General features: G+C 50.4%; 1 protein-coding gene across 4 annotated transcripts in view; it reads left to right on the forward strand.

Annotated features, from left to right (window-relative positions):
• IGSF9B (immunoglobulin superfamily member 9B) overlaps positions 1–22,339 on the forward strand; it is a 56,711-nt gene extending 34,372 nt beyond the window's left edge. For 2 of the 4 annotated variants that reach the window (XM_017666775.3, XM_017666776.3), the window contains exons 19-20: positions 7,109–7,230; positions 10,083–22,339. In XM_017666775.3, the coding sequence (XP_017522264.3) occupies positions 7,109–7,230; positions 10,083–10,291 (331 nt within the window). In that variant the 3' untranslated portion in view covers positions 10,292–22,339. Of the gene's footprint in view, positions 1–366; positions 440–560; positions 654–1,361; positions 1,408–7,108; positions 7,231–10,082 lie in introns of those variants that run through there. The other 2 variants (XR_005056655.2, XR_001854064.3) reach the window with 2 other exon arrangements.
• The last annotated feature ends 2,699 nt before the right edge of the window (positions 22,340–25,038 follow it).

The following is a 25,038-nucleotide window of genomic DNA, read 5'->3' on the forward strand; positions in this document are numbered from 1 at the left end:
CCATCTTCCTCCCCCTTGCCATGCCCTCCACTCCTGCCATCAACCCGAACGAGAGGGCTTATCTGGGTTGTTGCAGCATCCTTCCTGGAGAGTTCTGGTCTTGGCATGAGCAGTGTGGTCATTGGGGTGAGGTGGGGCTTACCTGTCCAGGTGCCCAGCCTACAGCCCTTGGGAGGACCTCAGGGTGATGACGAGCAGACACACTTGGCGAGATGGGGTGACATGTCCGAGTGCGTGGTCCCCCAGTTCCCTATGGACTGGAGAGCTGTGTCCCTGATACCAGCTTTGAAGGTGGTTCCAAGGTTTGCCGAGGGATCTTGTATCCAGCGCCCTTTTCTTTCCCGTCCCCTCCTCCTCGCTGAGCAGGACCCTGAAGCTTGACTTCTTGGACCACCAGGCCAGGGGCTCCTGTTCCCAACCTCCTGCCCTTCGCAGCCTAGTAAGTGGGGGGCCCAGCTGCAGTCTCTCCCAGGGTGTGTCCTGAAGTCTGGGAGCAAAATCTGTCCTGTGAATCTTGTGCCCAGAGCCACATACCCAACCCCCACCTGTGTGCCTCGCAGGAAGCTGCAGACAGACAGACAGACAGACAGACAAGCCCCTGCGATCAGCCTGCCTGAGAGAGCACACTCTAAACTGTAGCAGCTGGTATTCAGGTACCAGCGTCGGCCTGGACGCCTGTCTGTGCCTCTTTTTCTCTTGTCTTTCTTCTCCCACCCTTCTCTGCCTTCTCCTCCTCCCCCTTCCTTCCTCAAGTCCGTCTTTCTGTCTGTCTTTCCTCCTTCTGGGTCTTCTTTGGGTTGCCCGACTTGCTCAGGAGAGCGTGCCCCGTCTCTGTAGGGCCCCCTGCCCGCCCACCCCCTTTCTCTCTGGTTCGAGCTTTGGTCTCTTCTTGATGTGGCTGCCTGTGCAGGGAGGGGGGAGAGAGTTCCAGGGGAGGCTGGCCTGGTGGAAGGCAGGATGGGAGGCAGTGCCCTGCTCCCGCCCCGTACATGCCCGCCCTCGCTTGTACCTGGAAGTGTAAGGCTCCCTCCCCCTGGACCCTGCTCCTGGTGGGGGAGAAGGGAGCGGGCCTTGGGAGGTGGAGGAGGGCTCTGCCAGCCACCAGGCACGGCCCGGGGCTCAGGTGCCCTGCCCTGTCTGTGCTGGAGACACTGCGGCCGCTGTCTGTGCTTTCGTGCAGCGCCCCATCTGCTTCGTCCCATCGTGCAGTCTGGCTCTCTGTCTCTCTCTGGCCCTCACCCATTCTCTGGCCTCTCCTGTCGGTTCTCTGGTCCCTGTGCTCCTCCCTCCTCCCCTCTGGGTGTGCGTGGGCGGTTCCCCCAGCCCCTGTTGATAACTGCTTTGTTTCTGATTGATCTCAGCTATCTGGGCAGTGTTGTCGAGACAAGCCTCTCCTCAGCTCAATAGGTAAGGGAGCTCCGCGCTGGGGCGGGCAGGGGGGTGGACAGGCGGACGGGGCTTTGGCAGGGCCATCGCTTCCTTTACAGGGGAATCCAAATCATATCCCCTCACCTCTGTGTGGGCGGCAGCCTCCGCTGCTCGGCTCCCCACGGCTTCTGGGTTCCCCACATCATGCTGCTCCAACAGACCCACCAGGCAATGCTCAGGCACCAGCTACCTGCAGCTTCTGGCCCCCCCACTCCACAGGTCAGGCCCTTGCTGAGAGCCTCCTGGCAGCTGTCTCTGCTCTGGCCCTTTGCCACCTTGCTGCAACATAGCCAGAGCTTCCCCCAGAGGCCCCGAGGGACCCTGCATGTACCCCGAGGGACCTAGGATGCCTAAGTCGTGCTTTGCATTTGGAAACCAGTCTGGGCCCCATGTATCCAGGAGCACCTGCCCTATGCCCTGTCTTCCCAGTAGCCGCAGGCACAGCACTCCCCTTCAAACCGAGGCCCGCTGAAGTCTCCTATCTTCTGGGTGGAGGGCCCCCACTGTTTCCTTGGGACCCACCTTCTGTTTAGTCCTCTCAGGGAGCATTGGGGTAGGGGGGTGGCCCAGCCCCTTCCCTCGGCAGCTGGGCCTTCCTGAGGGCCGGGTCACCTAGACCTTGTGAGGGCAGGGGCACGTTCCTGGCCTTCTGCAGACCCTTCTTGGCTCTTACAGGGCTGGAAGGAGGACCTCGCCCTCAGGTTCAGATTGCTTTCAAGGTCCCTACAGTAGTCACTCCTGACCTCCCTGGGTCACAGTTCTAGGGAAAGGGCCTTGGGAGTTGCTCAGGGGGAGAGGACAGGTTCCTGGGGGTAGAGGACAGGCTCCCCAAGGCGGAAGGCAGTTACACTGTCCAGAGGCAGTTAAAAAGCCCTTGGTGATGAAGCGCTGCATGTCTTCCTTCCTCTGCCCTCTACTCATTCTTCCAGGTGGAGGTTTCAGGAACGTGGGCATTTTAGAGGGCTATCATGTCTGTTAAAGAGGTTTAGGGTCACCCAAGACTCACTGTCTCTCATGGTGACTAAGAAGTGCTTCTGGGAACAAGCAAATGCAGGTGCCAGGTGCTCGGATGGGAGCAAGAGATCCTCCTCTGGGGTGCTTCTGGCTTCCCTAGGCGATGCACCTCCCTCCGCCCCTGCCTGGAGATGTCAAGGGAGGCTGATAGTTCCAACACAGGACAACAGATATCCTCATAAGGGCATCCCATGAAGAGCACTGGGCTGCCTTGCCATTTCCTTATGGAATGAGGCTCTAAACTTCTTAGCAGCCATGAGGCCCTGGGCTTTTGTTTGAGGCTGCCTGGGTGCTGGTGTCCCTAGAGAGAGCATGGAGGGCATCAAGAGGCAGTTCTCAGCTCCCCCACACTGGGGCCGCCTGCTGGGAGGCTGCTGCAGTGTGACAGTGACCAGGTCGTCCTCCTCCTTCCCTGCTGTCCTGCCTTGTCCCCTAGTTGTGACCCCTCTGTCGCCCCTGGTGGTATGGTAGCTCCAGGACTAGCTCGTCCCACCTCTGGGCTCCCTCTCGCCGGGGACTGCCACCGCCCTTCCCCTGACTGTTGGCCCATCCCTGCAGAGTCCCCATGCGTAGGATCGGAGAGAGCTGAGCTGCCCTACCCACTGCTGGGGCAAATCCAGAAACCAGGGGCAGCCACGAGGGAGCCTCCTCTGTCTGGGCCTGGCTGGCATCCCCAGCCTCGCAGCCTTAGAGTTAAACAGGTGGTGCTGGGCAGCGGGAGCCACTGCTCGCCCTCCTGCTTGCTGAGCCTCCCCGGGCGCGGGAGCTGCTGGGGCCATTGAGGGGGCAGGCTCCTCTTTAGACGCTGCCTTCACGCTGCGCCTTGCATGTGTCTCCACTGGTCTTGCTTGGAGAAGGTGTGGCTGGTCTTGTCTATGTTCGTTCTCGCTCTGTTCCTGTTCCTTCAGTCTCTGTCCTGTTCCTTCTCCCTCTCCTACCCGCAGTTGTTTCCCCACCTCTCCTCCTTTCTCTCTCCCTGTTTTCTCCTCTTCCCAACTCCCGTATCAGCACTGGGAGTTGTACTGCATGGACCTGCCTCTGTGATGGGCGGCGGGGGGCCGAGCACTTTTCCGGGCTCCCTGATTCCATAGCAGCCCTATTCCCACATGTCCCTTGAATCCCCCTTCCCCTTCATTCCAACTTGGGCCTCCATGATGCAGGGGCTCTGGGGGTGGTGCTGATCCTAGCGAACATACGTAGGAAGGAGTTTCTGTTGTGGAACAAGCCTCTCCTGAGTTTGGAGGCCAAACCCTGGGCTTGTCCCCCACAACCCCACTAGAAAGGTGCCTCTGAGATCAGAGCTGCACAGGAGCTGACCCCCGGACTCCTGGAGAGTGGCTTTAACTTCTGCCTGGCTGCTCCTTGAACACGAGTGTATTTCCTTGGCCTCCCGTCTGCAGTGTAGAGTTGGACAAGCAGAGGCTGCTCTCAGGCCGTGAAGGAGAGGAGGTCACTGCTCTGCTCCTGGGGAGAGCTGCACACTGGGTGTGAGGGGGTTCTTAGGGTGGCAGGCGCAGGAAATGTCCAGTGGATTCTCACTTTCCTGTCCTGAGGTTTGCCTGCGTTTTGGCCCTGGCTATGTCTTCCTCCACTGCTCTGGGTAAGCACAGAATTAAGCGGCTAAGGCCTCTTAGGTTACATGATTTGGGTTTTGTGTGAATTTTACAGAAAGAGAGAAAAAGAGAGTGTTAAACAAGGCATTTTTGGTAGTTGTTAACGGCAGAGGAACACCAGTGGGAGAGAGCATGGTTTGTCTGTGGGTGGCAGGATGTGGGAGATGCAAGGGCACCCCTAGACCTCAGGCCCTGCTTTTCAATGATGCTCCTACTTCCTGGAAGAGCAAGCCCAGGGTGCGCGGCTTCCCGTGTGTCCCGGAAGAATTGAAGCTGACTGGGATGAAGACTGACTTCGAGGTCCTGGGGAACTGAGACTGGGTTCTGTTTTGTCAGGGTGACCTTCTGTCACCTCAGGTCACTTGCCAGCTTCACTCCAGGGTTAGAATGGAGTCATTTAACTCCAGCTTCCTACTGTCTGACAGACATCAGCACCATATTTTCATTATCTGAAAGTCCCTGGTAGGCTTGACAATGACAGGGGACATGGTGACTCTTCCAAGGAAAGATAGGCAATTGCTTCCAAAGGGTAAAGTCTGTGAAACCACATCTTGGGGGGTCTTTTCTGTGTAATTTGCTTACAGTAAAGACCCATTTTGCAGTCCCCACCCATCCTTCCAGATACTTGCTTTATTTTTCCTCCTGCAGTGAGGGCATCTTGGTGCCTCCAGGAGCTTTCTTTTGTCACAGGTTTGCATTTGAGCACTGGGCCAGAAGCAAAGAGAGGTGGGCAGCAGCTGTCCTGAAAGGGATGGGCTGGGTGGTTTCACGAGAGAAGCTTGGTTTGTCTGCCTCAATGAACTGTCACTGGGAATTTTTGCCTGAAGACATCACTTCAGCTAGTGTTTCTCTGTCTCTGGCCTTTCCTAGCAGAGTGGCCCTGCCACACAAGCAGTGTCTGTGCCTCTAGCTGCTGGTGCCTTCCACCCAGGGCAGATGAGAGCACTGTTTTCTCCTGAGTAGCTTCTATACTTGTTTTCATTATGAAGAAGTTGGAACAGCAGTGTGGCCTAATGTTGAGAGTCCTGGCTCTGTCCCATAATACGCCACTTAACCTCTCTAAATTCAGTTTCTCTGAGCAGTGGAGTCAGTGTAGTATTTACCTCTTAGGACTGTTGTAAGGATAAAAAAAAAAAACTATCGTAGAGGACATAGATCAGTGCCTGGCAAGGTAAGTGGTAGATAAATGCTCAGCGATTAAAATGACAGTAGTAATAACATGTTGACTGTAACAATATCATCCCTGGACACTCACCTGACTTGGAGCATCCCTGGGGATTGTACCGGCTTCTCTCCCTGGATTATGCTATTGAAGCTCTGTTCCTGGGTCCATTCCTTACCATGCGTCCTCAGCCCATACATCCCTCTCCTCGTACGGTCTTTCTGAAGAGGCTGGCCAGGGCCTGGAGACAGGTTAACTGCACAGTGGGTTCCTCTCTTTGGTCTCTGTTTAGGCTGCGTGAAGGAGCCTTAGTGCGGGATGAGGAGGGGATGAGGGGGGATGAGGAAGGGATGAGGACGTCCGCCGGCAGCAGAGAGCCACACTTCCTCACATCCCAGCCACCTCCACCCTTGGTCAGCCCTCCTAATCCCTTTCAGCTGCACTGCTGCCGCTGTGTAGAGCCTCTGCGTGTAACTCTGGAGTGTGTGAAAGAGGAAGGGATGGGAACTGGCAGATGGGGGCTTTTGGGGTGGAAGACCTGACTTCCAATGGTGAGTTGGACTCCTTCCCTCCCAGACTGTGGTCCGAGTGTGCATGCAGGTGGGCCTTCCGAGCTCCACGCTTCCAGGGGGCATTGGAAAATCAAGAAATTGTCTCTGACCTGAACTTTGGAGGAGCTTCCCGATACTCTGTTTACTGAAGGGTTACAGAATGATGACATGCACTTCACTGCAAGTTGATGTGGGCTACCCAGAGACCAGAGGCTTATCTACATTTGGTCTGGAAGGTTTTTCATCCCTCATCCCTGCAAAGATTTCAGATGCTGGGGAGACACAGCTGCAGCCTTCCCATCCCTCTGCCGTTTGTTTTTCTACCCCAGGCTGGGTGCTCACCCCTGAGGACCCCTTTCCTCCTCCCAGGGCTGGCTGTTCTATGTCTTGTGGTCTGGACTTACCACAGCCAACTGGGATGGACATGGAAGAGGGAGGTGTGGGAACTGAGGTAGAGTGTGATTTGCCTCCGGTCACTGTGGCCCCAGTGTCCCTACTTTCCTGATCATGTGGGGAAAAAAGTGACCTGTTTTTGTTTTTCTCCCTTTATTCCTCAGGCTCCAAGTTTGGCTTCCTTTGAGAAGAAATGGCATTGATAACATGTCTTCTAGATTTTCTTCTTTTATGTCATTTGAAGATCTTTTGTGATGTGCACAGATTGTCACAGACAGCCCATCCTCTCAGCTCTCTTTGATCCCTTTTGTCACCTGAGGTTGCACAGGTTCCAGATTGACTTTGTTCTAATCATGCAGTTGATCCACCAGGCAAATGGCAACATCCACTCCACAGCTGGGGGAGAAAGAGACTGATGTGGTCTCTCTCAGTAGCTTCAGTTTTATGGGCCCTCTCTCATTGGGTCCTGGTGTTCTCATGTGGCCCTGCCTGGCCTTTTTTTTTTCTGGAGGAGGACAGTTAATTGGAGCATGGGGTGCTCGCCTGCTTTAACCTGCCGTTTGACTTTTCACTTAAAGGTCTTGACTGTGATGACTTCTGAGAATTTCCGATGTTGGAGCTGCTCCCTTCCTTGACTTTAGTCCCCCCAGTTTGAGTCATATGCTGTGGGGCTCACTATGAAGGTCTCGCTGTCCCTCTCCTAGGTCTTGCGATTGCTCCTCAGATTGGCTTCCATCTGAGATAGGCCTCCCGATGCTGGAACTTTCTCCTGGGTTTTCTCCTTTCCAGGATAGTTGTTAGGTGTCAAGGAGCCATGGTGGACACCTGGGACTCTGTGGTGCTTTGTGCTGCCCTCCAGTGGTCAGCTTGTTGGCCTCCTTCCAGCCCCTTGTCCAGTGCTCCCTCTCCTGGGAGCTGACCTGTGCCTCTCCAATTTTCCCTTCCAGAACACATCCACCTGCACCCGGGAATGCTGCTGCTCCTGAGAGGCTGGAGGCTCTGAAATACCAACGGATAAAGAAGCCCAAAAAGTCATCCAAGGGCTCTTCGAAGTCAAAGAAGCGATCCGGTAAATGGTGGAGGCGCCCCGCCCTTTCCCTCCCTTCTTCTCCCTGTCATCTCTGTGTTATTATGGAATTGTTTGGCCCAGATCTCAACCTTATTTCCCCTGGGTGTCCTCTAGAATTGAATCCACCTGTGCATTTTGTTCTTAGTTTCTTGACATGAATATAATTTTCATGTAAAAAATGAGAAAGACAAGGTTAAAATCTCTGATTGTCCTTCCAGTTATTCCCTCCCTCCTGGGAACCATCCCTTTTGGTGGTATGTGTGTTTTTAGAACCTCTGTGTGCATACAGTTTTAGAAAATATATGATACTGTTTTAATGTGCTTTTTAACAACAGAAATAGCCTCTTGTTTTTTTTTCCATTGTTTCAGCCCTTCTGGCTGGACATGGGGATTATAGGGGTCTACTCAGTGCTTAGAGAACTTCGTGGCATGGACCCAGCCTTTGTGGGTTGACCAAAAACTTTTCTTAGTGAGATAGAGTGAAATCTCCTTATGCTGTGGAAAGGACACTTCTATTGAAATATGTCTGATATTTATCCAGCAGTGATAGGTAGTGCAGAAATAGTTCAGCCCTCTTTTAGACTTAGGAAACTCCTTAATATTTATCATGTACTCTCTTTTTACCAGTGGTTTTAGGAATGTTGCAACAGGATGTAAAAAGAAACTGCCGAGCAGTTTGCTTACGGGCCCACGGTGATGACCACAGTGACCTGCTGCACAGCCTGGATTATGCCAGAGTGTTGTGCAGAGCCCCCCAGACCTTGGGGAGACAGTGGGCACTTACTATTCACATAGCCTTTGCATGGTGCTGTATTTTTCTATTTATACAATTTCTCGCAGACATACAGCATATTGATTCAATGATCATATATGTTACAAAATGCTCGCCATGATCATTATAGTTACCATCTGTCATTATACAAAGTTATTACAAGATCATTGACTATATATTCTCTATGCTGCATTTTTTATCCCTGTGACTTATTTTATAATTAAAAGTTTATTTGTCTTTATCCCCTTCACCTCTTTTGCCCATCTGCAACCCCTACCTGGGTGGTGCTATTATCCTATTAGTTTATAGATGGGAATGCTGAGGCAGAAAAAAAGGAAATGAAGTTTTTAGCATGTGGATGAGAAATTGGAGCCTAAAGCTGAATTTTCAACCTATTTAAGTCCACTGTAGTTTTAAGACTCATCTATGTACCTCCCTACCTACTTACCTATCTAGCTTTTTTTTTTTGGAAAAAGAGTCACGTTTGATGCCTGCATTTGCTCGTGTTCTGTGAGGGTGCTCCTGTTCCTGTTATATGGTAACAACTCTCAAATGTCTGTCTCTAGCCCATGTCTCTAACCACGAGCTCAAGTCTCATAATTCCACTTGCCTGCTGAACATGCATTTGGATGTTTTATAAGCCTTTAAGATGTCCAGAATTGAGTTATTGATTATCCTCTCCAAATCTGCTTCCCCTTCGCTCTTCCCACATTCATAAATAGCACTACCGCTTCCCAGTTGTGCAGGCCGCCTCAGCCTTCATTCTTGCTCTCACATTCAGTCCATTTGGTAAGGTTTGTTGGCTTAACTTTTTAAAACATACCCTGATTCTGACCGCTTTTTTCCATCTCAGCCACTAAAACTAGACTGAGTCACTCTCATCTGCCTTGACTGTTGCAATAGACAATAGACTCCTAACTAGTCATCTTGCCTTCTCTGCTGTTGCTCCTTCTATAGTATGTTCTACACATAGCAACCAGAGTGATCTTTAGAAAATGTGATAACATCCTCTTTCAGTCATGGACATGCACGCATGCACACACACACACACACACACACACACACACGCATGCATGCACACATACTTCTGATTAAAACTTTCCAGAAGCTTCCCACTGCAACCAGAACAGATTTCAAACTCTTTGCCCTACCCTTATGTCTTCCTGCCTCACTGTCCTCTGCTTACTCTGCTTCAGCTGCAATAGCCTTTCCTCTTTCTCTGGAACATGTCAGGTTTGCTCTTAACTCAAGGCTTACACATTTGCCATTCCTTCTGTTGGGGACACATTTCCCCCAGCTATTTGGAAAGCTCAAAATTCAAGACTCAGCTCAAGTGTTTCTCTTTAGAGAGTAGAAGCAGTGCTTCAGTCATTGGCTCCCACATGACCCTGTAAATCTTTGTGCTAATTTCAGCAACTTTTCGGCAACTGTGTTTTTCTAAGTTTTTATAGTTTGTCTCTTCCTCTTTATCCCTGCACTGAAGTATAATCTTGTAGAAACCAGGCTTTACTGCGGTATCTCCGGAGGGCCATGAGGTGGAGGAGTGACCCAGGTGAGCCAGGAAGGGCCGTTGTGTATGATTAAAGTCACGTGTAGAATCCATCACTGCCTGGCGACTGGGGAGAGGGTGACAAAAAGAGTGTATTGAGTCCCAACCCATTCCTAGACACCCTGATCCCCAATACCTAGAATGGTGCCTGATACCCAGAACTAAAAAAGAAATAGCGATATTTCTTTAATAAGAAAAAACAGAAATATTAGTTAAGAGATATAAAGTAAATATATTATATATCAAATAAAAGATAAAAAATAAATCTTGATTGGCTAGATGCATCCCCCTCCCTTGACCCTCATTAGATCCAGGGGAGCAGACGTGGACTATTGGCTGCCTCTGTGGAGAGATGGTGGCTTTTCTGTGGCGGCATGCTCTCGTCCCCCGTACACTGGGGTGATTCCTTTGTTTTATTACCAGAAATGCAGAATATGTGCCCTGGCAGATGGAAAGGTGAGTGTGTGAGGTTGCTTTATTCCTTTTCAACCACTTTCTCTCTGTCTTGTGCACCTGTTCGCTTCTCTCTAGATGGTTCTGCCTCCCAGGCTCAGCAGCTTCCAAACTCTCAGGTTCTGTGGCCCGACGAAGCTGTCTGCCTCCGAAAGAAGAAGAGACATTCTCGGCCTGACCCCTTTGCCCGCCTCTCAGACTTGTGCCACCGCCAGCTTCCAGAAGACCAGACGGCAATTCTCAACAGCGTGGATCAGGATGACCCCGGCCACGCCACTCTGCTGTGACACCAGCACGACTCTAAGTGCTTGCAGAGCAAGAGTGCTGGGGTGAGGGGCAGGGAGGGGTGCATGTAAGGTGTGTGCAAGCCTCGGCCTCCCTGTCAGTGGAGGGTGGCCCTGGCTGGTAGATCGAGGGCTGCTCAGGCCTCTGTTCTGTCTGTCTCCGGCTAGAGTGGGGGTCTCCTTCACATCCTGGCCCTCTGGTCTCGGTTTGGGACAGACGGCTTGGGGCAGACCTTTCGGCTGTGGGTAGAGATAGGAAGTGAACTGGGGTCAGGGAGAGATCCCTGCCCTCTTCGCCAGGTGGTTCCTCATCTCAGATGCCTGTATAGTAAATAAGGGGAGCGCCGCTTTACTGCTTTATGCTCTTGTTTCAGTTTTTCAAGTCCTGGAAGAGGGTTGGACTTCCATTCTGCTTCCGAACGCTACATATATATAGATATAGATACAAATGCATATTATGTAGTTTGTGGGTTTCTCTATGTGTATATATATGTACATTGAAGCAAAGTGCTGTTTACTTATGTAGTCGATCAGATGAGGAGGAAGAGGGCAGCAGACACCTGGGGTTTGTGAGTAGCACTGGCAGACAGCTGGCTGGCACCCCAGTGTCTGTCTCGGGGATTACTCCTCCTGAAACAGGATTCATGCCTTTTCAGCTTAATTCACTACTTCTCTCTCTATCTTCTCCCATCCGTAGCAGAAATGGGGGCTTGCCATGCTTTCCAGCGCCCTGCTGTGGGGTGTTCAACAATGAGTTATCATAGAACTAAACACAAGTCTTTCTTTCTTGGTTCCTGGGTGGAGAAAGGGTGGCCAGCAAAGGACCAGACTGGCATCCTTCTTCCTTCCACAGTTTGGCTCCCGGTACAGAATTAGAAGCTGCTTAGCAGTAGGTCCGAGAGGCAGTCCCTGATGGACAAACTTGAGCATGAGCTCTCATCCCTTTTGGTCCAGCCAGGGCTGGAGCCCTGTGGCCAGAGGACTTCCCATTCTGGAGCCATCTGCACTGAGCGCCAAGCTGCGGTGGCTCTATTTATATCCCGCCTCTAGCTCAGCACCCTCTGGAGCACTGTTCCAAAGCTGCTGATTGGATTCCTCCTTTCCTTTTGTGGGAGCTAATTCCCCAGATTGATTAATTGCCACTTGTGGGGAGCCTGCCTGCTGCTCCTTCGCAGGCTCTCCACATGCTGCCTGCAGACTCTTCTAGGCCCCGGGGCCCTCCTCCTCCCGGTGGACCCAAGCTCCAAGAGGATGGCCTCAGATTTCTGGGGCCTAGGATGCTCTGGGTCCCCTCCTTTCCCTCAGTTCTATTGATGTGGAACTGGCTGGGGCACAGGGATGAAGGTTGAAAGGGAGGTGCGGAGAGGCTTGGGCTCTGATCCTTTCTCTGCCCAAGTCTAGGCCTAGTTCTGACTCTTAGCACCCAGAGGCCATTTTATTGTGACTAAAGAGGTACCCACCTCTTCCATAAGATAACAGTGCTGCCCAGGAGCAGGGCAGAGGCCCTGAGGGTGGCTGGGTGCATCTGGCTTCTCCCCTCTTTGTGTAGGAGGCCACCCTTCTAGCTGCCCAGGGATCAAGGTGGTGCCCAGCTTCCCTGAAGTATTTCCTCATGGTGCTGCCTTGGTGAGGTGGGGGCGGCATCCATCTCTCCTGGTCGCCTGCTCGGGTGTTGGCCAAGTCAAAGTGCTGGAGGCCTCTGAGGGCCTTGGGGCGGCTGCCAGTGGCTCGGCGCAGTGACCTAGGTGAGCTGGGGCCTCTGAGAGCAGGGAAGCTGCCCCTTTCTGGGAGCTTCCATCACAGGGATGTGTCCTTGTTTGCCAGGCAGGCCCTGGTGCTTCCTTCCTCTTGCCTAGTGAGTGGGGACCAACTCCACCCTTGGGGTTCTGCCACGAAAGGCACAAAACCACAGATTGTTCCAGGTGATGAGTCGTGGTGAAAGAGGTGGGGAGGGGCAGTGTCTGGCTCTCATCTTGTCCGCTGCTCAGTCGCTCTGGGGCTGGGCCTTGCACCCTTGGGGCGGAACCCTAACCTCCGGCTGCTGCCCGTTCTGGGCATCCAAACCCAGCCACTTACCCCTGGGCAGCAGCTCCAGCACCTGCAGGAGCAGAGGCTTGGTGACTCTGTCTGCTTGTCCGAGGTGGCACTACCTCTGCCCCTCTGCCTCCCAGGTGACTTGGAGTACCTCTCCTGGGGCATGGGGATGAATGTGGGGTCTCATGCGGGTCGGGGTAGCCCTGCCTGTACTTCCGTGGCATGCTGTTCCCTGATGGGCAATGCTGGCTGGAATGTGAGCATGGGACTTCAGCGTGGGTGAGGCCGGCCTTTCTGAGCCCCGTGCTGGGAGCCCTAAGGTTACAGTGAAGAACACGAGGAGAGGCTTTGCTTCTTGAGGATGGCAGTTGGGGCCAAGAGCTGAGCTCTGGGCTGAGGTCCCCAGGCTCTGCCTGTGCTTTCCAGGGACCCACAGCGAGCCATCTCCAGGCTCACAAAGGTGCTGACTCCTTCCTTCTTTTCTCCCCTGGCAGTGCTCCTTACCTCAGCACATCAGACCAAATGGCTGGAGCTGTGCTTTCCATTGGCCACTGGGTGGCAGCTGCACTGGGGTGGCCCCGAGGCCAGGGAAAGGACACAGGCCAGCCTATCTTTCAGTGGCCTCGGACTCATTTCTTCTTCCAAGAGGGGTTCCTTCTTGTGACAGTGTCCTTGAAGGCCAGCAGCCTTCCTGTACCCCTGGGAGTGATTTCAGTCCTTCCTTGAAGGGCTGCAGTGGAAACCAGCAGAGTACTGTCTCCTTTGTCCATGTGATAGAGGGGAAAGGTGTCCCAGGCACAGGCTTGGGTTCCAGGTGTGTGCATGCGAGGGTGTGGCTGTGAATGTGTGCATGATGCGGTGTGGGCATATCTAGGGGCCAGATGTCCTCTGTACTCTGCCTTTGACCAATTGCAGTGAGTACTTTCAAGCTGCCTAGGATTCCCACACTCCGCTCTGTGGGAGATCCGGTAGATGTCTTCCAAACTTCCCCTTGTAGCTTTGCAGTACAAGTAACTGAGATAAAACCTACTACTGTGTGGGCCCCTTCCTTCTGCATCTGGACTGGAGACCATGGGTGTTTCAGGGTTAGGCGACTCACAGACAAGGAAAAGGGTAAAGTGATTCTAGAAGGGGCCGGAAGCTGAAAGCACTTTGGGGGATCTGAAACTGAAGTTTGGCGGGGGAAAAGCAATAAGGAGAAGGCGGAGCCTGTTTCTTCCTTGCTGGCTGACCACATGGGAGGGGCTTTCATGGTCCTAGTGGGGCCAGGTCCGTGGACTGTCATTCGTGGCCCAGTGGCCCAGCTCAGCACATGGTGACTGGTGAGCTCTGCCACCATCTCTCCCAGCCTGTCTCTTTAGCTACTTTCCTTGAGAGACAGGGGTAGGAGACGACTTTGGAGATTCCATTTTCTCAACAGGAAGGATGCTTCATCCTACAGGGCTGGCAGGGTCTGTCGCCCTCTGAGGAGGGGCCTGTGTCCTATGGTCATCCTCTTGGGGGCGTCTCAAGCAGAAGTGGATTGCAGTGAGTAATTATTAATATTTTTCAGTGCTCCCCATATTTATGTTTGATTTGTGATCTAAACTCTTTGGGGTTGAACTGATTCCCATTGTTCTCCTCTGCCCTTTCCATGCAGGGGAAACTGGGTTGGGTTCAGATGTGGAGTTTCAAGACTTGTTTGTTTGTTTGCAAGATTGACAAAACAGTAGCTTCAAGGGAGAAACAGACTTTATGGAGCATTGGGGCAATTTCGCCACTCCCCAGGATTCAAATCCAGGGCTGAGGTGTGCGAGGCTGCAGCTGTTTCTTCCAATTTTGTTTAAAAAAAGCCTACTTGGGTGGGGGGTTGGGGTGGGCTGGGGGAGAATTGTACATAAAGTACATTTTATTACTATTTAGAGAAACTTAAGAAAAGCTAATGGTTAATCTTGGGCTTGCTTTGCTTGCATGTAAAGGAGCCTTGGGGGGCATGGCAGGGATTGCTGGGAAGCAGGAGGAGGGAGTCAGAGGGTAGGGATGGCAGGAGCATCGGGGGGCTGCCCTGAGCACATCCACACTGCTCCCCCGGGGAAAAATGCACATTTTCAGTGGGCCTTCGTGGCCCAACCCTTCCTTTCTGTGTTTTACAAAGTAAAGGGAGGCAGGCTCTGGCAGGCAGGAGGCTTGCAGCCCCGTGGGGCTGCCCTTTTGCTTTGGGGAGAGGATCGAAGAGGTGCGTTAATGTCCAGGTCTAGCCAGAAAAAGGTGGTTGCTGGGGTGGGGGTTTCAGGAAGGGGAGTCAGAGAGTTGGAGCGTGGAAAGATCTGCAAGGCCGGAAGGGGAATAAAGAGCTAAACCGGTCATGGAGTAGAAGGCAGGGATCCTGAGATATGACAGTAAGACCAAAGCCAGGGGCCATGAAGCCTTATTTTTCTCTTTGGGGTGCACAATAACTTAGTTACCCCTGAGGGTGCCATATACAGGTTGGGGGTCATATCAAGAAAAGAACAAGGAGTGATTGCCCTGGGGTGGTGGCTGGCTGCAGAGTGGCAGCAGTGAAGATTGTTGTGGGGGGCAGGTGTGGGAGGGGGATATTGTCATTGAGAAAAGACTGGGCTAGGGTCTTGGCACCTGGGCCCAGACTGGATCTTAGAAGAGATCTTGCCTCTTAGCTAGACTTCCTTGCTTCTTCTAGAATTAACTTATAACACTAAGTGCCCAAACCAAACATGGACATAGTCTTTTTGGTGTCTTTCAACTTCATCTGTTTGTTTCTGGGGGCTTCTAAGGCCCAAAGCTAGGAGACTTGTCTTGAGATCCCCATCCTGTCACTAGCTCTGTGTCAGTGGAGAAGAAAGAAACGTTCTCATGAGCTTTGTGTGTGTGTTCTCATTAGCAGAAGTGGCAGGTGACCTTCTCCTTCTCTCCCATGATCCAGAACTGTTCACAGGACATTGTTCCTGGTGATGGAGGGGAGACTGGGGCCTGGCCTTTGCATTTATCACCCTTTGTTCTTGAGGTATGGAGACTGCCTTCAGACCAGGAAGCTGCATAGTGGCTTTTGTCCTACTTTTTTGTCCTTATTAGGTGAAGGACACCAGTCTGGTTGACAGTATAGAGGTGGGGGGCAGGCAGAGGGTGGTGAAAAACCTTTACCCTGAAATCAGACCAACCATTCTTCTGTCCTCTGACATCAAGTCTCCAACTCTGCCACCTTGTGGATCAAGAGGCAAAATTAAAAATCTCTTCTTTAGAAGTTAGTAAGCCAAGGATCAAAGCCCAGACTGGACTTAAGCATTTTCAGCAGCTTGATGTTCAGTGAGGGGTGTCCTTTGCCACCCCACTCTCTGGCTGAGTGTGAATCCACACTGGCCCAGTACTTCATTTCTGGGAGCTGATCTGTACTTTCAGATAAGTAAATACACACACATACATACACACACCCTTGTCCCCCAACAAGATGGTCTGCGTGTTGGGTTGCAGAGAGGGTGGAAGTGTTTTCATGACCTTATTTCAAGCTGATAGAGTAATTCCTAATAGACTGAATCTGATCCAAGGGCACCCCATGCCCTATGGGTTTCTCTGTAGGATAAGGAAAACTAAGCATTTGTGCAAATATCATCAATGGCTGCCCATACATTATAGAAAGAAGAGTCAGAATATCTTGATTGCAGATGCTTTGGTAGGACAGCAACCAGCAACTGAAATCCCTTGGCTGTTCTCTTCTGTGCTGGGTCTGCAGTAGTAGTTGGGGTTTCTGAGGAGGGATGATGAAAGGGTTGTCAGAACTGGGCTGGGGTGTTGGAGTGACACAGATTCTTCTGTCCCTGCCCTTGGCCATCTGCCTTCCCATTCCTGTAGATGAAGGAATGCGTGTCTAGGCCTGTTGTTTTGGGTCTTGAAGAAATGTGCTTCACCAGTCCCACCTCTCCCTGGCACTGGGTTTGTTTTAGTAATAAAGGCAAGCTCTCTCCCTCCACTCTATATATGCACCAGTTAGGTTCCCTTTCCTTCCTTAGCCCACTCCTTTATGGCTCCAGGGATTTTGAACTTGTGCATGGCATATGATGGGGAGTTGGTCAGGTAGAGAAGGGAATCCGGGAGGGGAGATGGGTTGGGCTGGGAGGGGGGATTTGTATTTTCAGCCCCAGAAATACTGTGAGCATGCTTTTGGGTGATGTGTGGGGTTTTCACCTAAGTAGGTGGAAGGGGCAAATTCTGACTCTGCTCATTAGTGATGAGAGCTTTGGGGATTTTTGCTTCCTTCTGGCTTAGGGAATCTATGAAACCTTATTTCTGGTGGAGGGGAATAAACCTCCTCATAGTCATCTTGCAATCCTTGGAAGGGAAATCAGTCTACCAGTGAATATTTATATTACCCATTGTGAACAGTGAGAGGTCTGTCGTGAGCAGACAGTGTCCTGGCTGGGTCTGAGGTATGGGACTCTCTCACCTGTCCCCCTGCAGGTACCAGGTCATCTCCCTGGTCTCCACCCCCCTAGCCAGCTGTCTAGTCCATGTTCCTTTCCTGGGCTCAGGAAGTAAGAGTGAGTGTGGTGTGTGTGTGGTGTATGTGTGTGTGTGTGAGATTTGTAGGGGCATACTAATTCGCTTGGGTAGCATCAGGCCTAAGAGATCCTCTTTATGGTTGACTCTTTGCTAGGCAACTTCTGTTTTGGTTGGAGGGTAAAATTATAATATACCATCGTTAGTGTATTTTTTATGGAGATTGTATAAAAAATTATATAAGTATATATAATTTGTTCTATTTTAAGGAGCGAGGGAAACTTACATAAGGTGGGGTGGGTGGGTACAAGGATCAGATGCAATAGTCCTGAGTGGGAGGCTTCAGGCAGGCGGGCCATCTGGGGACTGGGAACTGGGAGGGCAGGAGATTAAAGCCAGGCAGGGGGCTCATGCCCTTGGCACATATATAAATATACAGAAACCTATATAAAGTCTAGCTAGCTAGCTGATCTATATATCTATATATCTATTTGAAGTCATAGTTTGCTTTATTTTTGTACCTGTGCTTAGAGATGTTTTGAGCAGGACCACCTTCCCTGAGGTGGTCTGGGACATTAGCTCATACCTTGATGTCCCTTATTTCCCCATCCTCTTCAATGCCTCTTCCTTTGAGACACTCTCTGTTCAGAGTTGCTTGGGTCGTTCTGATGGAAATGTGTATATATGAAAATTTAAATAACAAAACAAATAATCCACCTGAAGAAAGGGCAAAGGGTTGTGGGGGAACTACTGGGTCTGATAGCCCCAAGGAACCAGCATCCACAGTGTCCCTTGTCGTTGGGAGGGGACACTGTGGCTTGAACGCTTTGGCATAGGGGCTTAATATAGTGAGGACTGAGTTGAAGATTCTGTGATGTATTTCCATCTTGATGTGGGTTGGTACCCAGTTCCTCTGAAGGAATCTGGATCAGCAGCATTGGAAAGAAGGGCAAGATTACCTAGGGGCTTACAGCCAATACCTGTCCTGGTTTGTAGCACCTTGACTCAAGCACTCCTGGAGGGTGTGGCAGAGAGAGGAGGCATCTCGAGAGCTTTGTGAGGCTCACAGCATGGATTCAGTCTTGGAGAAGAATGCCCTGGTCGTTCTTGATATAGATTCTTGGAACCAGTGTGAATGTGATAATCTAGTATCAATATATCATATATGTTTCTTTCAGTTATTATTTTAATTGGAAAAAATAAGGCACCATTGGAAATAGGATGGTCCAATCTTGGGATACCGAGTGGAGATTGAGGAGTAAGAGGACTTTGGATGTGATGGGGGTGGTGGTGGGGGAGCTGGTGGAACCTCCTTCTGGCACTGACCTAGGACTTACAGAACTGAACAGTACACTGGAAGAATCTGACCCAGAACTGGAGATTGGGGAGCAGGAACTCATTTGCGTTTGAGCAGGAAACTCTATACCCTGAAGAATACCTCTCAGAATTCAAGACCTCACATGCGCTGCAAAGGGCCACACACCCTGCAGCCTCCACAGTCATCTCCTGGGTGCTAACCTTTTCTTCTGACTTGCCAAGAGCTCAGAGTGATGTGTTTGAAGCTAGTGCTGGGCCAGGTGGTGCAGGCAGCCAGGGGAGACTCATGGCTGCAATCTCTCTGCTCTCATCCTGCTCATCAACTGAAAAAAGGCAATACTAACCCCTCCTCCCCAACCGAAGTATTATGCTATCCAAAAACTTTAGTCTTACAGAGTTTGGGCACTAGAGGGAACTCAGATGTGTCGGCCACAGAAGGGGCTTTTAAAATATTTTGGGGTATGATGGGAAGAGTAGGGGGGAATGGAGCTTGGGGCTGACTCCTGACCCTTCTGCTCCCATAATGTAGATGTCATGGGGCCCTGCCCTTCACTCGGGCTCTGTCTGTGACTACCTGCTCAGAGCACTTCTCATTGCTCAAGGACACTAGAGAAAATGGGCTTTGTCCATGCAATACAGGAAGGGCCCCAATACTGGGAACAACTGGCTGTGTGTCCATTCTTGGCAGGTGACTAATTGTTGCTGCAGCCTTTTTGGGAGGCCAAAGGAGGGATACAGCCAGATGTTTCTTGTAAGATTTTTTTCCGGGAGGTTGAGCAAGAGAAAAAGCAGCACATTCTGTGCCCCTTCCCAGCTTGCGATCCCTTCCAGCCTGCTAAAGTATCCACAAAAGGGGGCTTTCCATTACTGCTCTTTTGGCTCGTAGAGCAATCCCCTCTTTCTCCGTAGACCCTGTCTCACTTCCACTAACGGGTGATCTGGAGAAGAAATTATTTCAGCATTACAGGCCCTCTTATACCTAAACCACTAGGTCTAGCGCCACTCTAGGACTCAACTTCTTTTGCCTTATACCCAAGGCTTTCTCCTTAGAAACCTCAGCAGCATCCAGGTATGTGAGATCAAAAGTTACTGACCTGTGCATTGCTATCCCACTCCTCAACCTCCAACTGGCCTCTTCATTTACGGGAAGAATAGTGAAGATGAAGGATGTAGTCCCTACCTGGACATTTTGGATCTTGGAGGGGATGTAATGCTACCTCTTCCCTTTCCATATTCTGGCCATGAGCCCTCAGGAATGTGTTGACAGGGTAGACAGAGGGGAAAGGATCTAGCCTAGCACAGATCTCCAATTTCTCTGAAGAGCTGACCTTTCACGACAGCACATAGGGTAGAATGGATTGTGATTGGTGTATACATGGACTAAGCAAAATTTCCTGTTTTTGAACGTCTTGGTTAATGTTACAGGTTGATGGGATTAGGCCTTTGAGGTCCACGGCCACTACTAGGAACATGAGCTATTCCATGTACTTGTGCCATACTCATTGGTCCTTAGGTAATGAAGGGGGTATTGAATTCTAGTGCTTTTCACTTTTTCGGCAGGTGGTGGAGGCATCTGCGGAGTTGTTCTGTTTTGCTACCTCTGCTGTATGGAGCAAGAGTTTGGCGCAGACAGATTCACTGGGAATTGCTCAGCCCAGGGTCAGTGTGGGAGTATCCTTTTCCCCTTTATCACCAACCAGAAGCTTGGGGAGGAGGAGTTTGTCCATTGTTCCTTGGCTTTTTGCTCGGCTCATCTACTCCTCTTCCCTGTAGATGATCATGCCGAGCCACTTTGGGCAATAAAGTAGGAGATGGGGAAACAGGAGAACCTGCCCTGCACACTTCCTGCCCGTGTGTAAAGGGATTGGCCACAGTGTCAGAGTAAACAGGTGTCTCCTGTTGTTTAGTAAACCATGGTAAGTACCCGTGGACTGGAGGGGAAGCTTTATGTAATGATCTTGATCTCTGGAACTTTAGACTGAACTCAGAAGGGGGATGACTGGCTTAGGGAAGAATAGCAAGTTTAAAGCTGTATTTATCAAGTCAGATACACCAACCTCAACAGGTCTTAACTTCTCATTCAGATTTAGTTTCTGAACTACCATTTGCGGAGCCAGAGGCTGCGGGCATGGACGGGGTGTGCTCTCACAGGCTGCTCCTTTTCCGCAGCCCTTGATGTGCAGGGACCACATCCTGCCTCGTGTCAGTGACGCCTGAGTCCTTTCATCTTCCACTTGGCCTCTTCCACCAGGAGGGCTTTGACCATCCTGGAACGAATTCTCCCATCCCTCACCTGGAGGCAGTTGTGTGGGTGGAGAGGGGCTCCTGGTGCCAGGTCCCCAAGCGCTCCAGAACCCCATGCCTCCGGAAGCCTGGTAGTCCAGATGTTCGTTCTTTTCTAACGAGTCTGGATGTGACTATTAGTTTTATCGTGGGAGAGTTTGCTCTCATTTCAAACCCCTTTTTCCTTCTTCAGCTTTCTTTGGGGGTTACTTCCATCCATGCCAGGCCTTCTCGTGAAGACCATTCAAACCTCATTTCCATCTCTTGAATGTCAAATATTATAACATCACTGCGCTAGGGTGCTTTACGGTGCTGTTCCTGAAGAGGCCAGGGACCGAACTTCTTCGTCCCACTGGTTCCTTAAACCTTGCTGTATTTTGTCTTCTTTTCGATTTTTTTTCCCTAGGGGTTTGGGGTGGGAGATGTAGGGGTGGCTTCTGTGTTTCTTCTCTCTCTCTCTCTCTCTCTGTTTTCTGTATGTATGGACTGGTTAAAGTCAGTTGTCACGGGCAGCTGACTTCATGTTATCGCTTGGCTGGCTTTGGTTAACTATTAAAGATAAACCAACAATTTGTACAGCTGCACACAGAACATCTTGAAGTGTGAATTTGAATGGCAACTAGAGGCTTACTTTTTGAACTTCAGGTATGTAACTCAAAAGTAAATAAAAACACTATTTTTTCAGTAAGCTTTTTTTTTTTCTTCTAAGAGACAACTTAGAACTCAAGCTATAAGAACATTAACTCGGTGCTGTACCAAAGCCTTATATGAGCACGTCCCACACTCTGTATAGCCTGTCTCTGGTGAGTTCCCTGCTCTTTCACCTCTTCTCAAAAGCTTGGGAATGCCAGCGTGTGCCGAGCCTGGGGCTGGGTCTTGGGTACCTGTGGGTTGAGGGGACCCCTTGGAGCAGAGGGTGAGGGTGAAGGTAGGACATCATTCTGCTTCCTGAGTAGACTGAAACAAAACCAGGCTTTTGTGCATGTGTGTGTGCACGTGTGTGGGTGTGCATGTGTGTGTGTGGGTGTGCTTGCCGGTGCACAAGGCCCAAGTGAATGCTGACAGTGGGCCTGGACGGGAGCCTGGTTGGCTCTGGGAATGGGCCAGTTGTAATGAGAGGGGAGCATATACTCTCCCCATTTCCTGTCTCCTTCCCTCTCTTCCATGCTAGGGGACGGAGGTGTATGGAAACAGTGTCACTCTTAACTAGGTGCTTTTTCCCCAAGATCTCCAAAGTCTAACCATTTATAAAGGGCCCATCCCAGAGGCAGATGCCGCCAACCAAATTACAGACCGCCAAGATGGGAAGGGGCCGTCCTCCTCCCCAGCTCGTTTGCTTGCTTGAGGAGGGGGTTCCTCCTGCAGGCTCCCTGATGGTCCTGTTCCTGGGCCTGGGCCTGTTCTCACTGCCACCCCTCCAGATGGGCTTCAATTGGCTAACCTGCCCCTTCTCCCCATCCACAAAGAAGACTGGACTGCAGACGTCCTGAGCTGCGCTGGCTCTGCAGCCCTAAGCAATAACGCCTGCCCTGGCGCCAAGGACAGCGATTCCTTTGGCCTTAGACACTTGCCTGTTGAAAGACTGAGTGATACCCCAAAGTCAGTTAGGGAGAGAATCTGCTGCCTGCCTTGGCTCAGGCTGCTGCTGTGCCTGGCTCCACACGCTGGTACTTTCAGGCTTGCTGGATACTAACCCACTCATGCCAGTAACATTGCACGTCCATATAGTGAGGTAGAAATCAAAACAAGCAAACACATACATAAGCAACCAAGAAGAGAAGAAAGGGCACACTAAATGGCGAGATGGGTAGCCAGTGAAGGTATCCTGGGAGTGTTGCAAGTTAAACTGAGTAAAAGAAGTTTAGTATTTAATTGCTTCTCATGTAACATTACTCTGCTTCAGAAATGTTTTGTATTTTGATATAAATAAACATTTGCTAAAAAAGTTTACTTTCTTATTTTTATTTATACTTAGAAAGTATTACCTGATATTATCTAATCTCACCTCTGGCTTAGGTCTCCTTAACCCTAAAATTTTAAACTCATGCCTCAACATGATTTTGAAAGGATTTGAAGCATGGGAATTAAGAAACTAGTCTCCATTCATTGAGCTGAGGGGCTATATGTACTGAGGGATGTGTACTGAGGGGGTATATCATGCGTGAGTCTCGGTTCCATTCACTTGGGATCCATCAGAGAACAACGTAGATAAGGTTCCTACTCTTCTAGGGCTTATAGTCTAGTGGTAGGGAGACAGACTAGGCAATTACTGCAACAAAATTACATAGAACATAACCGGGTGATGAGTGCTTTGGGGAAAAGAAGAGCAAGACAAGGGGCACTGGAGTGCAAGAGTGTCGGTTGCAGTTTAAAAAGTGCTCAGAGCTGGCTTCCCTGAGTGGATAGCCCTTGAGCAAAAGCAGAAAGGTGGCTCATCTCAGTATCTAGTAATGCACGTAAAATTCTCTAACTTTGTTGCTGTTTGTCTTTTACAATATCTGGAAGCTTTAACTAGAAGATATGCTGACTCTTCAATTATGTGATGAAGACAATGTTTGGTTAGACCATCTTTGCCTGCATGAGTCCCCAGCTCTAACAGAGCCTGGCCTGGGGCCACATTTCACATACAAGAGTCCACGGTGCTGTGACTCTCCTCGGACTGAATTAAGCCTTTGCTTTCCCTGGGAGGGTTAGCAGGCTTCCACCTCTGGCTGTCATCTCCAGCGCTGACTTGGGTTTCCCTGCCCAAACTGGCACACTTCCCTTCCTTTCCCACAATGCCTTTCTCATTTATTGATAACCTTTCTTCCTGGTGTTCTCAGCAGTAATCTTCTGGTTAACCTGCTATGCTTATTTTCTATTTCATTTGGTCTTTAGATGGAGGGCAAATACCAAAATATGATATTCCAGTTTATGTGCATAGTTCCAAGAGAAGTAAATGACCAACCCACCAGCCAAACAGCACAAATAGGTCCATCCACAAATTTGAGAACACCTGTCATGGTGCAAAATGTCTCCATGTAAACGTCCCTAAAAGCCCAGGCACAGGGCTCTTGTGCCATGAGAGCCTTCCCATGTCCATCAGTTTTCAATTATTGGCCACAATTCTCATCCCTACTAGTTTCCATTTCCTGTTCCTCTGCACTCCCTTTTTCTTACCATAATGACAGGCTATAAGGCCATAAAGACAATTTCTTTGTTATTTCTTTATATGCTCTGGTCATAATTTTTATAAGCAGGTACCATGGAGTGTTCTGTAGTCTATTTACACATAAATGAGGGTGGACAGCATTGCCAACCCCCGCACCCCTTCAAATTCCTCCAGGTCAGGCTGGGAACCCACCAGAATATTCCCCTCCATGCTTGTGGCTGTGGGAATTTGACAGGATGGGCCTGTGGACTGAAACCTTTTTGTTAGATTTGTCAGCTCTGTGGCAAAGCTTAGTTAAAATTTTTTTTAAGTAGCGAGGAAAAAATAAATAGTTCGGGTCTTGAGGCCCTTTTCTGTGTTAAAACGGCTTTTTAAGGGACTTTGATCTATTTTTAAAATTGGCCCTAACTTCGTATGGACGCAGTTCTCCATACTTTCAGCAGTTCTTCATATTTATTTGGTGCGCACAGTAAGTATGGGTTAAATGAAATATGCGTTTCTCTTTTTTAGAGAGGAATGAGGGTGAGAACCAACCAGTGCGCCAGCCAACCAATGTCCCTTCTCTTCCCTCCCCTCCCTCCCTCCCCACTCCTCCCTGGTCCCTTCTTTCCTTCCTTCCATACTCTTCATTCCACAAAAGCTTTCAGGCAGCAAGAAGTTGCCTAGAAAAGATGAAGCCTCCTACTTTGGTCCTGGTCCAGCACTCTCCCTTAGGCTTCCTTTCAGACAGACACAACCCAGGCCCAGGACACCTGTGTCCCCAGTGAGGTCATATAGCCCCTGGAGTCTGGAAAATGGCACTTTGGAAGCCTGGTGAACAATGCTGGTTTGTATGTGTATTTGTGGATATTCAAGGATATTACAGTGACAAAAGTTGGGAGAGACTAGACGACAAGCAAACTTCATAGGCTTCATAAACCTCAATCCAGTATTGATTTTAGGAGTCAAGGCCCTTTGCCTTTAGGTTTTGGGGAGAAACTGCTCTTTCCCTGGAGCAGTGAGGGACCCTTTGTCCCATGTAGACAGTACGGCGCAGGGTGAGCCTGAGTCAGATCCGTAAACTACCAGATTCCTTTGCATCCCAGGTTCCCTTTCCAGACCTTCCCCCATTTCCAATGACCCCTTTTCCTCTGTGGTCAAGGGCCCCATTCCTTTCTGTCTACAAACATGGTGTCAAAGACAGAGTTCAAGATGCTTTAGATTCTTCCTCAGTCAAAGGAGTGGGCAGGACCCTCCGCCAGGAGCCCGAAATCCCAGAGTGGGGACCCTCTGCTCTTGACAAGCCGCCTTCCTCCTTTTACATCGCAGCCCATGGACAAACCATCTGCATTTCTCATGCTTTGTTCCCTCGTCCCTCCCCGGGGAAGAAATCCTTGTCTTGGTTCTTCCATTCATAACTGATGACGTTGGGCAGATCCACAGCCTGTCTGAGGTTGCTGCTCTTGCCAGCTGCCCACTCCAGAAACTCGGTGAGGGC

The sequence above is a fragment of the Manis javanica genome, chromosome 6, assembly GCF_040802235.1.
Source record: "Manis javanica isolate MJ-LG chromosome 6, MJ_LKY, whole genome shotgun sequence".
NCBI classification, from domain to species: Eukaryota; Metazoa; Chordata; class Mammalia; order Pholidota; family Manidae; genus Manis; species Manis javanica.